The sequence below is a fragment of the Stenella coeruleoalba genome (genome assembly GCF_951394435.1).
Source record: "Stenella coeruleoalba genome assembly, chromosome: 12".
Taxonomy (NCBI): Eukaryota; Metazoa; Chordata; class Mammalia; order Artiodactyla; family Delphinidae; genus Stenella; species Stenella coeruleoalba.
Genome location: NC_137158.1, coordinates 16501621 through 16516440, shown reverse-complemented (window position 1 = coordinate 16516440; position 14820 = coordinate 16501621). Strand labels below are relative to the sequence as shown.

The following is a 14820-nucleotide window of genomic DNA, read 5'->3' as shown; positions in this document are numbered from 1 at the left end:
CAAATGGTTGAGACTGCCCAGGAGAGAATGGGGAGAGGAAGAAGAGTGCTGATGGGAGAAGCCTGGCCACCTGTACACTAATGAGCAAAGGAGAGAGAGACATTGAGGGAGACAAGGTGGGGTCAGGGCAAGGGGGAGGACCCACAGAGTGAAACATGGGCTTAACCACAAACAGTGATACAGCACATCTATCCATGATGCATCCCCGGAAAGATTTAGTCTTCGGTTCATATTTATGGCCATGGAAGCTGTTTACTGAACACTTGATAGGCTTCAGGGCAAAATTCCATTTTAAAAAGGTCATCGTGTATCTGAATAACTCTATGTTGAACTGCTTTTCTGATGCTTTGGCTCCATCTAGATAGATGATAGTACACGAGTATGCATTTCCCGATCGCTATTTTCGTTGTTGGCAAATGCTTTGAATCACTAGTAAAATTTTAAATAGTAATAATATTATTAAATTGCAGTAAACTATTCACCAAATTACTGCCCTTATAGCTTCCTCTGATGACTCCTACTTTATCAACATGGTAATTTTATTTAAACATATTTTCCACAGTGTAAAAATCTCAAGACCATTTAAGACCTTATCCCTCTTCTTCAGATTGACGTTGGTAAACAGAGTGCTGGTAAATTTGGTGGTAATAATAAGTTTATAAGAAAAAAAAATCCTTCTGCATAGTCCTTTCTAACATGAAAGAGTGAGAAAAGCAAAATTCCTTTACTTGAAAATTAGGAAAGTTTCCTTTTATGCGATGATTAATGTAAACCCTATAAAACCCTCTCAAACTTTTAGAATATGATTACCTTAAAAATATATGTCTGGGCTTCCCTGGTGGCGCAAGTGGTTGAGAGTCCGCCTGCCGATGCAGGGGACATGGGTTCGTGCCCCGGTCTGGGAAGATCCCACATGCCGCAGAGCAGCTAGGCCCGTGAGCCATGGCCGCTGAGCCTGTGCGTCCGGAGCCTGTGCTCCGCAACGGGAGAGGCCACAACAGTGAGAGGCCCGCATACCACCAAAAAAAAAAAAAAAAAAAAAAATATATATATATATATATATATGTCTGTATGCACAATTTCTGAGTTCTTATCCTACGAATAGAGACTGCACAGAAAGGATGGAACAATGGTATGGAAATTTACCATACTCTCCAATTGGACTCTTTATTGCAGACTTATTGCTTCCATGTGTTAAAAAAAAAAAAAAATTCAAACCTTTAAGCCAACCCCAATCCCTAAAATTTTTGGCACTCTTATTAAGCACTGAATCCAGAAAGGAAAAAAAAAAAAACAACAAACATTTTTTGTATTATTATCCCAAGCTTATCAGAGTCAAGATTTAGTTCATCATTATGGGAATGTATTAGAAATTAAAAATAAAGATTGGTTTCTACAAGGCTTAAAGAAAGTACACTGATTAAAGCTACTAAAATGCCAGGAATTATTTGGTCTTAATATTCATAAATAATGCTTATTTTGAATACTTCATTGGAGAATTATAATATAAATTAATTTGGGCAAAATATTTAAATGGATGAGGTTAACATATTCTCTTTTGCACAGTAAAATTTTTGTTTTTTTTTTTTAAGCTATGGTTACATAAAGCTGAGGAATACAAACATCACATCAAACTAAGTCATATAATTTTCCAAAACAACGAAATCTTTGCTCAAACTCCACAGTGAGGTCAATGAATTAGCTAAACTCTGTTGTCTCTGCACTTTTCCACAAATCAAGTTCTTTTCCAAGTTTCGGTATGTGTCAAAGGAGAGAAGGAAAAAGTTCCCTCACCCCAAAGTGAGAACAGATGGGAATGTAAAATTAGATGGGAAGAGACAAGTGAAGCTTTGGATGACTGACCAAGAAATCTTCCCCAGAGGAGAGCCAGATATAACAGACCTCACTCAGCTTGTTCCACCTCCCAGTTTGCTTCCAAATTAATCCAATAGGAATGCAAAGCAGTTCTCAGATTCAGTGGATTGGTTTTGATTTTTCTAAGCATTTTATATAAATTTTATGAAGAAGCTATTGATCAATATAAGTTTACAATGTTATGTGTAATTAATATAGTCTCCTAATCACTTTTGTGATTTTCACTTACTTCAAACTGAGACTAACAATATTTTTTGAAATAATAAAATAAATGGTTTATGAAAAAGAAGCAACGGGCATGAAAATACTTGTGTACACTGAACTCCTTTTATGATAGAAGAGCCATCTGCTATAAATTGAAAAGTTATATAAATAAAATATGAACATATTTTATATTCATTCTTCTCATATTTTATCTAACTAAAAATAATAAATAGTAAAGCCAGCAATACTTCCCATAGCTAGCAAAAAAAAAAAAAGTTCCTTTACTTGATATTCATTTTATAGAGCATGATATAATTTTTCTATCTAAAAATATCAATTATAAACTTAAAGAAATACTGTCTAAAATGCTGTATTCTCTTCAGGATTTTTAATATGGGAATTAATTTAAAATTTGAGCAAAAGAGAAAATGGTACTCTCAGTTTTTAATGTATTAAAACAGTAGTTTTATTGTTAATAATCATTCTCTTAAAATATTGTAATATTAAGAGCAATTTTGTAAGATTAACCATGAGCTTTCAAAGAGCTATCAAATACCTTCCACAAAACAATGGTTTTGGAGCAGATTGTTTTTGCGTGTGCTTACTTTCACATAAAATTTACATTTGTTGATACAATGAGAGTAACTCAGCATTTTAATCCATAGTGCTCAAACGTATAGATCATTCTCACCCCTAATTTCAAACTTCTTTAGGACAACAATGAAAAGTTCTCTATGTACCATTTCCCTGCCCTTCCAGAAAATTGCTTTCAAAATCTTAACCCTGCTTTACCTTCTTCAATGTTACAAAGTATACACAACCAAAAAGAAATACAGAAACATGAACCGTTCCAAGTGGTGAAAGCAGCTGCACCTCACACTTAAGTGATTTCAGTTCAAAGAAGCCCAGGCACTTGGATAATTTGATACAGGCTTCACTTACAATAGGGAATGAGGCCTTCCGTAAAGAAGGTGCTCAATACAGTATGCTGCATTTATTGGAATATGTGCATGAAACAATTACTGAAAAGTAGATTGTATTATTCAGATTACCCTATATTGTATGCAAACATTATTACCAAAAAAGCAAACAAACAAACCAAAAACACAAAACAAAACAGAACACCAACAAGGTGTCTAGTTTTTTTTTTCCTTCCTTGTCAATACATAAAAGCCACACAGGCAAACATTTGGAAATCCAATGTTGATTATATTTTGTTAAAATTCATTTTCCACACTTTCCATTTGTACAAGTAAAATCTGATTAAGCAAAATCAACTGTGAGCATTTTGTAATTCTTCCTCATATTAATAAATCTAAATTCTAATTCCTCAAAATATCAAACTAAGACCTCTCTACAAATTTTACATTATTTCCGTAATTTATTTTGTGGTTAGTTGGTTGAAAGATTTAAACATGGAAAACAGAGAACATCTTATAACGAATCCAACTTCTGTCTTCCTCATGGGGTGGGGGTAACTTTGAATAAAGAATGCATATGTACATACTCAATATTTACTCAAGACTCCTGTCCTAGTCCCAAATCTTCCACTTAATTTTAAAATCAGGTCAATCACAAGCACTTTGAATGAGAAACACTCATCTGTTAAAGGAATCCAGCTGGTTTGGGTCAGGATTTCTCAGACCTCAGACACCCAGGATCAGTGGGCATATTTTGGGAGTCTGAGTCTTATAAGGTGTGGTCTTTGTTTTGGTGTCTTCATATTATGAAAAAAAATATGACCATATTCTGTATAATCTCTTTCACAACCTTAACCACTGATTACTATCATATAATTTCAGGATCTGCTTTTGATACAGTGTTTATGATCTTGATGGTGTAAGCTTTTTGTTGTGACTATATTTAACTCACGATATGACGTTCCTCAAACTGGAATTCACAAATGTATTCTTGGAGCCCGAGAGACAATTTTCCTTTGACACGAATCCACATATTATTCAAGACCAGTAGACACTAGGCTAGATAATCTTTCTAATTCTTTTCCAAGCCAAAAAATATGTTACATTCTATGCAGCTTATAGTAATCAATGGAATTCAAATTTTAAAAGCACGTCGAGAGAAAGTGGACTTTAGTTATAATTTCTAATTCCATGTTTATTTACTTTCCTTTTACATTTAAATGCAAGTGAAAGTTTTGAGATAACAATAAGATGACATTCAGTGGGCAAAATGAAACAAAGCTGTCAGATAAAGTTCCATTAGCAACAGCCAGATGGGTTTAGTGGACCACATATTAACTAGGAATCAGAAAATCCCAGTTTCTCTTTACAGTTTGCCTTTGACTTGAAATACCATCTTGGTGTTAGTGATTCATTCTTGCAAGCCCCCCCTTTTTTTTTCTTTACAGGGATACTACATTAGGCTACTCAATGAATAAAATGCACGGTAAATACCAGGTATTTATGTTACACAATGATAAGCAATATGTTTCAAATTGTAGTCTCTATAATAAGGAAGACAACAAATCTACAAAACTCAAGTATTTTCTTAATTTTGTTAGTGAAAAATGTATACCACATGTAAAAACAACAGCATAATTTTTTATCATAATTATGAATTCTTTTGATCTAGTTTTTAAAATATTTATGTTTAAATTTGATTCATCTAATTTTAAAATATTTATAACATTGTCAGTTCATACTTAAAGATATTTTATTGGTAGAAATCATTAGTGCTCATATATCATAATTTTATATCAAGTTTTTAACCATATACTCTTAAAGAAATTTTCAATTTATATGTATCTTAACAATAAAATCATCTTACCACCAGTAAAGAGAAGTAAAATGTTTGCTAGCTGCAAAGATACTCTGAATTTAAAATGCATACAAACTTTCCATTTAAAATATAGTTATTTAACTTTTAATTTAAAAAGTTAGGAAAAATGAAACATTTAAGTCATCTTATTCCCATCTATGATATAAATGTGAATGAAAGTTTTAAGTAAAAATCCTCCATAAAGAGGTTTGTAGAATTTTTTCCTGATATGCAGCATCTTAACTGAACCCTTTTTTAAAAGAAATGTTTTTAAACCATTCCTAAAGTGTCGCCAATAGCATATGATTAATCAGATTAATGAATTAAATTATTGATTGTGAAATTTGTTACTGAATTTAAATTACTGACTTTTGACAGATTCATTTTTTCTAAGGTGAAGGCTGTTTAAATCAATTTTATAAATCAAACGTTTCATGATAAGATTCATCATGATAAGTTTTATTAAAAGAGAAATATCCCATTCAAATTTAAGAGTTTTCTTTTCCTCTTATCCTAGCAAACATAACTGACATTAGTTTACTAAGATTATTTCAAACTTCCTTCTTCCTATTAAGGAATTTTCAGCTTTTAAGATTTCTTTTCTAGAAGATGTAATTAGACCATTATCTAAAGAACAGTGAATTGGAGTCAGACGGGAAAATGTACTTTTCTAAACAGTGCATGCTTTTATATATTGTGATAAGTAATTTTGTTCTTGGAATAGACACATGCAAATGCACAAACGCATAGACACATGCAAATGCACAAACGCTCACATCAGTGCCAAAAAGTTACTCTACCTGAACCGTCGAGCTGATCTCAGAGGCAAAGCCGCCCGTCAAGGGAGCCTCGTGACTAACTAGCAGCCGCCCTGTTTTGATCACAGACTGAAAGAGAAAAGGAAAGTCTGATGTTGAAGAGAATACATATTTTCAAGTATATGATGGTAGTTTTGATTAAGTAATAAAAATAAATTATTTAAATCCAATAAATAATTAAAAATTAGCAATTCAATTTTATGCCAAATAAGCTGTAACTCCCTTTCAGCTGGACTGTTCTTTGATTTTTGCAGTTAAAAAAGTTTTCAGTAGCTAATCCTAGTGCAAAAGAAAAATGAGATTTGTAATTCTATGTATGTCATTAAAAATGCCTTCTATTATATTTTTGTGTTATAAACTGAATGTATTTCACATTTTTGTATCTGAATATCATTTTTTTCCTCATATAGCTCTAAGAATGAAAGTGCCTTTTTGTTCCTTTGGGAGTATATTTGCATATAAATAAATAGTCTTAGGACATTTTTTGTGTGGAGAAGGAAAACACAAAAATAGAGTGTAAAAACTGTAGCAAAGGAAAAGCTCAAGCCACTAGACATTCAAGGAAACCGAGCATGAAGAAATCACCGGGAAAGTAAAAGGGTTACAACTCTTCGTTCAAGTGTATTAAAATATGGTTAACGACCACAACTCCATTTTAAACTAGAAAATGCCACAGAAAATAAGGATGTATTCTCGACACTGGCTTGGTGTGGTTGTTCCCAGTGTGCATGACACACTCTGTACAATAATAAATCAAAAAGTATAGCTATGATATCATAGCAGGATGCCAGTGTGGAGGAAGGTAAAAAATATTAAAACCAACAGCAAGTTACTGCTTAAAATATGTTACCCAGTTACCATATTATTACAAAGGAGAAGTCATAATTTCTCCTCTACATTTCTAATAATTTTGTATCACCTTCTTTAAATTCTACATTACTCTTTTAGGAACATGAAATAAAAATCTTCCAAACAGAAAACTTACAGGCAGACCTGGTTTTATTGCCCTTCACTTTACTGTGCTTTGCACATAACTGCAGTTTTTACAAACTGAACCCTGCATTGTAAGATGATGGTTAGCACTTTTTTTTAGCAATAAAGTATTTTTTTAAATTAAGATATGTACATTTTTTTAGACATAATGCTATTACACAGACCACAGTATAGTATAAGCATAACTTTCATATGCACTCGGAAGCCAAAAAATTTGTGTGACTCACTTTATTGCAATATTCACTTTATTTTGGAGGTCTGGAACCGAACCCTCAATATTTCCAAGGTATGCCTGTATATAAATTAAAATATTGCTTTCATTCTAGGCAATTAGGGTTTAGAATTTCAAAAGTGTGTAGCAGTTTCAGCCAACAGATGTTAAACTCCAAGATATGGCCAGTAGCCATGACAAAAATAAGTTACCGTATCTACTAAGTGAATAGTGACTTAAGAATATGAAATTTTATGAACACCTTAATGAATGCCATCCCCGCCAATGAAATATGAACCTTGGAATATGTTGGTATTTGAATTTATGACTGTGGTTAATTATGCCAATGTGAAAGTCACAAATTAAATTTCAGTGCACCTGGTTAGAAATATAAAGAGACAAAAATATTCTACAATCATGAAAAAAACAAATGTATTCTCAAAGTATTCCCTAAAAAGATGTCCTGACTTTAAGGATTGCCGATTAAAGAAACAGATTTGACAATCAGAACTTTCTTATAGCTCTGAATCCCAGAACTCTGCCAACATAAGAGCATCTAGGAATGATACAGCCAAAATCCATCCCAGCTAGATGGTACAACCCAGCTAGAAGGGAGAAATGAGAAACAGCTATAAAAATGCTGCTGTTCCCCTCAAACCCCACACAACAGAGTTGGTGCTTTTTCTCTGAACTGAGGCCAATCCAAGATCAAATGACAACCCAATAAGCAACCAAGGCAAATGTTCCAGGCTTCCTCTAGCCTGCAGAATGTAGTGGGGAAACGAAGCACAGATGTACCCAGGACAAAAGCTACCAACCCCTGGAGTCCATGCAACATGATGTATGAGCAGATAAAATCTGTCAGCAGGAGAAAAGCTAAATAAACCAAGATACAGCAATACAGCAGAGTATTATACAGCCATGAAAAAGACTGAGGCCATGGAACAGTGCCCATGACAAGTTAATTAGTAAAATAAGCAAATTGCAGAATAATATGATCTCATTTTTGTGAAAAACAGACACCAGTAAACATAGCTATATATATTGAGCCAACATGTGTAAATAGTCTGGAAGGATTCATTCCAAACTATTAAAACTTGTTTCTCCTGAAGATTGACAGTGAAGGAATTGTAGGGAAAGAACTTTTGGTTTTGTTTTACTTTAAATGAAAAGTATTTTTATATTACTGAAAATATTCTCAATAAGTCTAAAATAAATAAAAATAAAGGGAAAGCCCTTTTAAATTAATGCTGAAGGTAACAAATACATGTGACATTGCAGTCATAATCTCAAAAAACGTAATTTTTTTGTTATCTTAGGACTAGCTTCAGATACAAGGGAACCCTGAGGTCCCAAACCCCAGCAGCAAAGAGGCACAGTGAAAACATAGGGAATCAGCCACCCCCCCAAGCCAGGCTCTGTATGATAGCTGTATGTCGAGATCATATCCAGCTCATCTCTTGACCTTCAAGCTGTTGGACCCCAGACAAAATGGGAAATCAGCTATTGGTATCAAAGAAGGGCAAGTTCTTCAACAGCTCTGCAAGTGTGTTAGGTAAACATGCGAGTTCTTGGATCAGGAACTGTATGCTGACAGTTCTGGAAGGAATTCTGGAAATTTCTAAAATACCAAGAGCTGAAGGGCAGACACAAGATGAGAAGTAATAATGCTATGAGGCTCTTGAAACTGTCAAAGCAAGCAAACCAGTGAGAGAGAGAGGGGACAGCAACACAAGAAGTCACAGAAATAATGATCAAAATCATAAACAACTGCTTGTCACAGGAGCCGCTGTGTGTTAGGCTCTGAGCTGAGTATTTTACTTTACTTCATTGAATTGTGAAAGCACCTAAATTTCATTTCTGCTTCTTAAAATCATCTAGTACCTGAAAAGTATTAAAATATATAAAATGAAATTACAGCAAAATTCTGAAAAATGCCTATAGACATAACACTGACAGTTTCAAAGAATTAGCATACATCATGAAAGGCTGAGACTATAATAGAATCCCATGATTTTGTAAGGTATAATACAAATTCAACTTGGTATGTGCTTTTTATCATTCACAATTTCAGTTTACTAAAATTTCTGAAGATAGCTTCTTTTCTATTTTGGAAATTGTTCATATTAACACTTTGTTAATATTATGATAATGAGATCGTTGCAAATATACACAGTTGAAGAGAGTGTTACTCTTTCCATGCTCTGTGATTCAACTAGACATTCTGATTAATCTATGTCTTTTGTCAACTTTAACAGGCATTTCATTTTCGTACATTTAGGCACAATGACATCCAACTGCTGGGAAATTTTTCTAGCCAAATTTAGCATTTTGACCTACTTAGAGAGTAAAAATATGGTGCCTTTCAATGGAGATAGCCATTAACCTTTTAAAAATAAATCACTATAGATATAAACGCTAATAAGGATTGAAAATTCCTTTTCTTTAGAAAAAAAGTGATATATCAAGTTTCAAGTTTTCTTCTGAGATAAATGTAATTCACCACTTGAAAAAAAATTTTAAGAGTTTAAACAACTTTTCAGTATGAAAGCTAAACCTATCACAGCCAGGAAAGATCACATAAGGCTGGATTTTCCAGTATCTGCCTCTTCAACTTCTTGCCACTAAGATCTGCTCCAGGATTCTGGACTTACCCAGAGGGAGTAGCGGTGAGTTAGAGCAGCTAATGGCACCAGGGAAAGCTGAACCAGTTCAAGATGAGGACCCATCTCTGTGTCCCCTACCATGAAACAGAACAGCTTTGTTCCCTACAAGGCCTTGAGAAATTTGTCAAGAAAACTTAAAAAACAATTCTGAAAGGCAAGGAGTGAAACAGCCTACGGCTGTTAAGTTGGTGAGCACTGGTCTGCCCTGGATTTCTCCCAGAGATTCTCACTTTCTCACTCTTTCTGTCATCCCCTCCCCAAGGGCATCAGCAACATCGGATTCAAGAGGAGGCATCAAATCTTAATGCTGAACACACGATGACATTGCCAACAACCAACAGGTTGCGACACCCCCATTCTGATGGAAACTTTAAGATACCTTGTTCCTGCTCTGGCCACTTCATGACTTTTCCCCTTAGTCCATCTTCTGCCCAGACATCATTACTAATGGCCATAACGTCAAGTTATCCATGAGGGATACCTAAGCCCAATGCTCAGACCGTGGTAGCCACTCAAGAAAAGTTAACTAGATAAAAATCTATTAAAATAATTTAACTATATTAAACACGCCCTTCTTTAATGTCCTGAAGCTACTGCTTTCTTAGCAAAGTCCTTTTTTTTAATTGAAGTATAGTTGCTATACAACGTTGTGTCAGTTTCAGGTGTACAGCAGCGTGGTCCAGTTATACATACATATATTCAGTTATATATACGTATGTGTGTGTGTGCGTATATATATAAATCCTTTTTCAGATTCTTTTCCCTTAGATGTTATTAAAAACCACTGTGCAAAATCCATTTTTAACATAGTGCAAAAGCGTACTTCAGCGCATCCCAGAACAATGTAAATATGAAATAACAGACTCCAAATTGAGGACATTTTAATGGGGCTTTAGCAATAAGATATCTGTGGTAATAGCAGAGTTGCTAAGTTAAACTCCATCAAAACGATTGCACAGATTTTGGCTGCCCAAACGTGGGACACATGTTTTAGTGAATGTAGCCGCTAAAGATTTTAACACAATCCAACCAGGAAAACTGTTAAGCTGTCATTCCAGGAGCAAATGACACAGAAAGGCAGACCATTAAGCTGGCATATGCCTGAAAGTGCAGCACATTCAAAAAGCAGAAGTGTAGTTTTTATCTCTTAACTCAAAACCTATGGCAAGATTTTCTTCCTACAAAGTAATTCAACCTGACCAACACCAAGTTCAGTGGCCTATTCTGATGGCTGATAAGATAAAGTAGGAAAGGCAACACTTTGGATAGGCAATTTACAGCCCGTTTAACATTTTCTATCTGAATAAAAGCTAATGAAAAGCAAAAGAAACATCAAAGCTGGCCTTTACCAGTTCCTTTTGAAATCAAATCTGCTTATAAATACATATGAGCGGAAGTAATAGTAAAGTCGTACACCTTTGTTTCATCAATCACGAGCATGTTCATAACAATTATATAATGTAGAAGCATTAAGGACATGATTTTAATTAGCCTCAAATATTTCTGCAGATAAATTAAGTTTCTGAAATGTTCTCTTGTTTAGTAGCCAAATGCATTTGACACGTTAGCTAGAAAAACTTCACAATTAATCACCAGCTAACAATGTGTTAGAATATGCCTAGCAACTATGATTAGTCAGCATGAGCATCACACACAGTCAGATCACTGGCTGATACTCCTCTGGAGAAATACCAACGCTAAAAGAGAAAGAAGAGTCATGAACCCCACAGATGGTTCGGGAAAGTCCATTTTGGCAAGGCTCTTAGTGATGGGGTACAAAGAGTTTGGTATCATAGGAAATTGGTGTAAATGGAGAAAGAGTAAATCCTCAGAGCTTTCTCACCCACGTGGAAAAAGTAGGTAAGGGAGCAAGCAGAACATAAAGAGAACTGAATAAAGTCAACAGAAGAAGAACGAGCAAATCACTCTAACAAAGGCATGAAGTGTTTGGGAAAATTTCAGACATCCTCCCTGGTTCTCTCTTGCCTGAATTATTGGTATAATCAGAGCTGACGAGCCTAGGAAAAACCGCTTTTGCAAAAACTAAAAGCAGACATCTTTCTGAAAGCTACTTCAAAACATGTCAGACAGGGGCTTCCCTGGTGGTGCAGTGGTTGAGAGTCCGCCTGCCGATGCAGGGGACACGGGTTCGTGCCCCGGTCCGGGAGGATCCCACATGCCACGGAGCGGCTGGGCCCATGAGCCATGGCCACTGAGCCTGCGCATCCGGAGCCGGTGCTCCGCAAAAGGAGGGGCCACAGCAGTGGGAGGCCCGCGTACCACAAAAAAAAAAAAAAAAAAAAAAAAAAAATGTCAGACAAACGTGCTTCTGTCAATCAACCTTACCTTCCCAGTTTGTCTCTTCACAGTCCCTGCAGGCTCCAGTCATGTCAGGCTACTCCCTACTCCACGACTGTGACGCAAGCTTACCTGCCTCTGACTTCCTTCCCCAAATTCTGGAGGTTAACCCTAACCCTCACCCCCTCAAGACCCATCTTACACAACTCCTCCCTCCCTGGTCTCCCCAGCTTGGTAGGTTTTCCCTTATTTTAAACCCTATGTTACCCTTTTCCTTCTTTTTCTTATCATATTATATACCTCCTAGCAATCACTTCCTAATAGAATCTGAGGTGGCTGACAAGGCAAGGATATTCTTTGAGTCCTAAAACCAGGGTTCAAAGGCAAGAATCAGGCACATGGTCAAGGCAGCACTCACTGCTGTACCTCTTAGGAACACGAGCAATTTACCTTGTAGAAGAGCCCTGAGTACATCTGTCCCATTAGCCCTTCCAACCACACTCAAAACCACATATTCAAAGATGGGGACTCTGTTATCCATATTTGTGTCTACCACAGAACATAGCATATGACAAATATGCATTAAATTGAGCAAATTATGCTCATTTTATTATTTGGGGACACATGCATACATTATTAAACTTAAAAGTTTGAAAAAGTACCTAAGCATCTTTTTGTTTCTTTATTTGGGGGAGTACTCTTTTTTATGGAGGGTGTGTATCTCTATCTCTATACTGTTTCCTCCAGCAAACTCTAAATCATTCAAGAGCACAAAATTCAGAAAGTATCGAGTATTCTATTCCTAACCATAATACCTAATATATGGTTATAAATGTGGACGCTTAATAAATGTTCTTAATATTGATTTTTGTAAAAAGCATATAGACAGGGCTTCCCTGGTGGCGCAGTGGTTGAGAGTCCGCCTGCCGATGCAGGGCACGCAGGTTCGTGCCCTGGTCCGGGAAGATCCCACATGCCGCAGAGCGGCTGGGCCCGTGAGCCATGGCCGCTGAGCCTGCGCGTCCGGAGCCTGTGCTCCGCAACGGGAGAGGCCAGAACAGTGAGAGGCCCGCGTACCGCTTAAAAAAAAAAAAAAAGCATCTAGACACAGTGATTTAAATGAATCACTAACAAGCTTCCAATTTTCTGATGGCTTGAAGCTGTCAGGAGGGACCAATCATGCTATAAAAAGGGAGTCCTAAAAACTAAGCTCTAATCATCATTCTAGTTCTAACAGAGGACTACCCTGGGCCAGCTCTTTCCATCTATTTTTCCTACTCTAGATTGATTTTAGAATAAGAAGTTAGCAGTACTAAACATGTTTCTGTTTTTATGTAGCTCTTTTGTAAATGCATGACTGTAATAAACACACAGAACATTTCCTTTCCTTGGTACTGAACATAAATTTCCTTTCCTTTTGACAAGAGTTCATGTTACCATGGTAATAAAGGTATTGTACTGGTAGATGTTTATTAGATATGTAGTGAAACATGGGAAAATATGTAAATAAATATGTCTTAAAAGTTTTTTTCATTTTCCGCATTAGCTTAAACATCATGCGAAGCATAACCACCTACAGGAATCAACATTACTTTTGTGTGTGCCAAAGCAAATTCTCAGAGACTGAGGCAGCCATTTCCCAACTTGTTTTCTGATCTTCATTTTTATCACTGCCCTATCATTTCTCAGCAGGACTCAAAATATTTCCATAAACTTGTCTCCACTTCAACTCTTGTCCATTTCTTTTTATGAAAAGGAGAAATTATAACATGTCATTTGGATATTAATATTATTGACTTCCATGTTGTAGAATTTTATAAAATTGTTGACAAGGACAATTAAAAAGCCAAGCTGTACTTTTGACAATCAGGGTGTTGTATCTCCTACAGCTTCTATTCTTAAAACCATCCTGAGCTCTTCCAGGCTGCTTCTCTGAAGTTTGCAACAGCAGGAAACATTCAGAAGTACCACGTAATTTAACCTTACTATAAATATGCTTATATTTCTATAATAAATGAGAAAGTGGTAGTACAATTGCTATACACACTACTTGGCAAATCCAGAACTTGACCTAGTAGTAAAGACCCCTGGCAGGGCCATTTCACTACATTGATTATTTATTAATTTAGGCAGCTTACCTTCATTCAAGTACTATTCTTTTGTTACCATGATACTGTATATATATTGCATGTTGTGGGAAGAGGCTGATAATTCACAGATGACTCATGTACCTAGTTTAGCACCTAGTTTAGCACCTAAACTCATGTACCTAGTTTAGCACCTAGGTTATGATTATGGGCTGAATGAAAATGTCATGTACAGAATTTTAGTTGTTTCACCATTTTAATCATTTTTAACTACAGTTCTGTGGCATTAAGCACATTGACATGGTAGTACGACCATCACCACCATACGATGCCAGCACTTTTTCATCTTCCCCAACAGAAACTCTGTACCCATTCAACAGTAACTCCCCATTCTTCCCCTCCCCCAGGGCCTGGCAATCACTATTCTACTTCCGTCTCCATGAATTTGTCTCTATCCTAGGAACCTCATCTAAGCACAATCATACAATACTGTCCTTTTGTGACTGGCTTATTTCACTTAGCATAATGCCTGCAACGGTCATCCGTGTTATAACATGTGTTAAAATTTCCCTCCTTAAAGCTGAATCCTATCCCACTGTATTTATAAACCATACTTTGTTTATCTATTCAGGCTCTCGGGCACTTGGATTATTTCTGTCTTTTGGCTATTGTGAATAATGCTCCTATGAACATGGGTGTACAAATATCTGTTTGAGTCACTGCTTTCATTTATTTTAGGTGTATATATATATATATATACACGCAGAAGTGGAATTGCTGATCACACTGTAATACTATGTTTAATTTTTTAAGGAATGGCCATACTAGTTTTCATAGCAGTTGTACCATTTTACATTCCCACAACCAATGCACAGGGTTCTCTACATCCT

At 35.8% G+C, this 14820-nt stretch overlaps 1 protein-coding gene across 3 annotated transcripts in view; it reads right to left on the bottom strand.

Moving 5' to 3' along the window:
• BCKDHB (branched chain keto acid dehydrogenase E1 subunit beta) overlaps positions 1–14820 on the bottom strand; it is a 283718-nt gene that overhangs the window by 107331 nt on the left and 161567 nt on the right. For 2 of the 3 annotated variants that reach the window (XM_079939005.1, XM_079939004.1), the window contains exon 9: positions 5658–5744. The exons of the other annotated variant lie outside the window; for it this stretch is intronic. In XM_079939005.1, coding sequence (XP_079795131.1) covers positions 5658–5744 — 87 coding nt within the window. The remainder of the gene's footprint in view (positions 1–5657; positions 5745–14820) is intronic. 3 annotated transcript variants of the gene reach the window in all.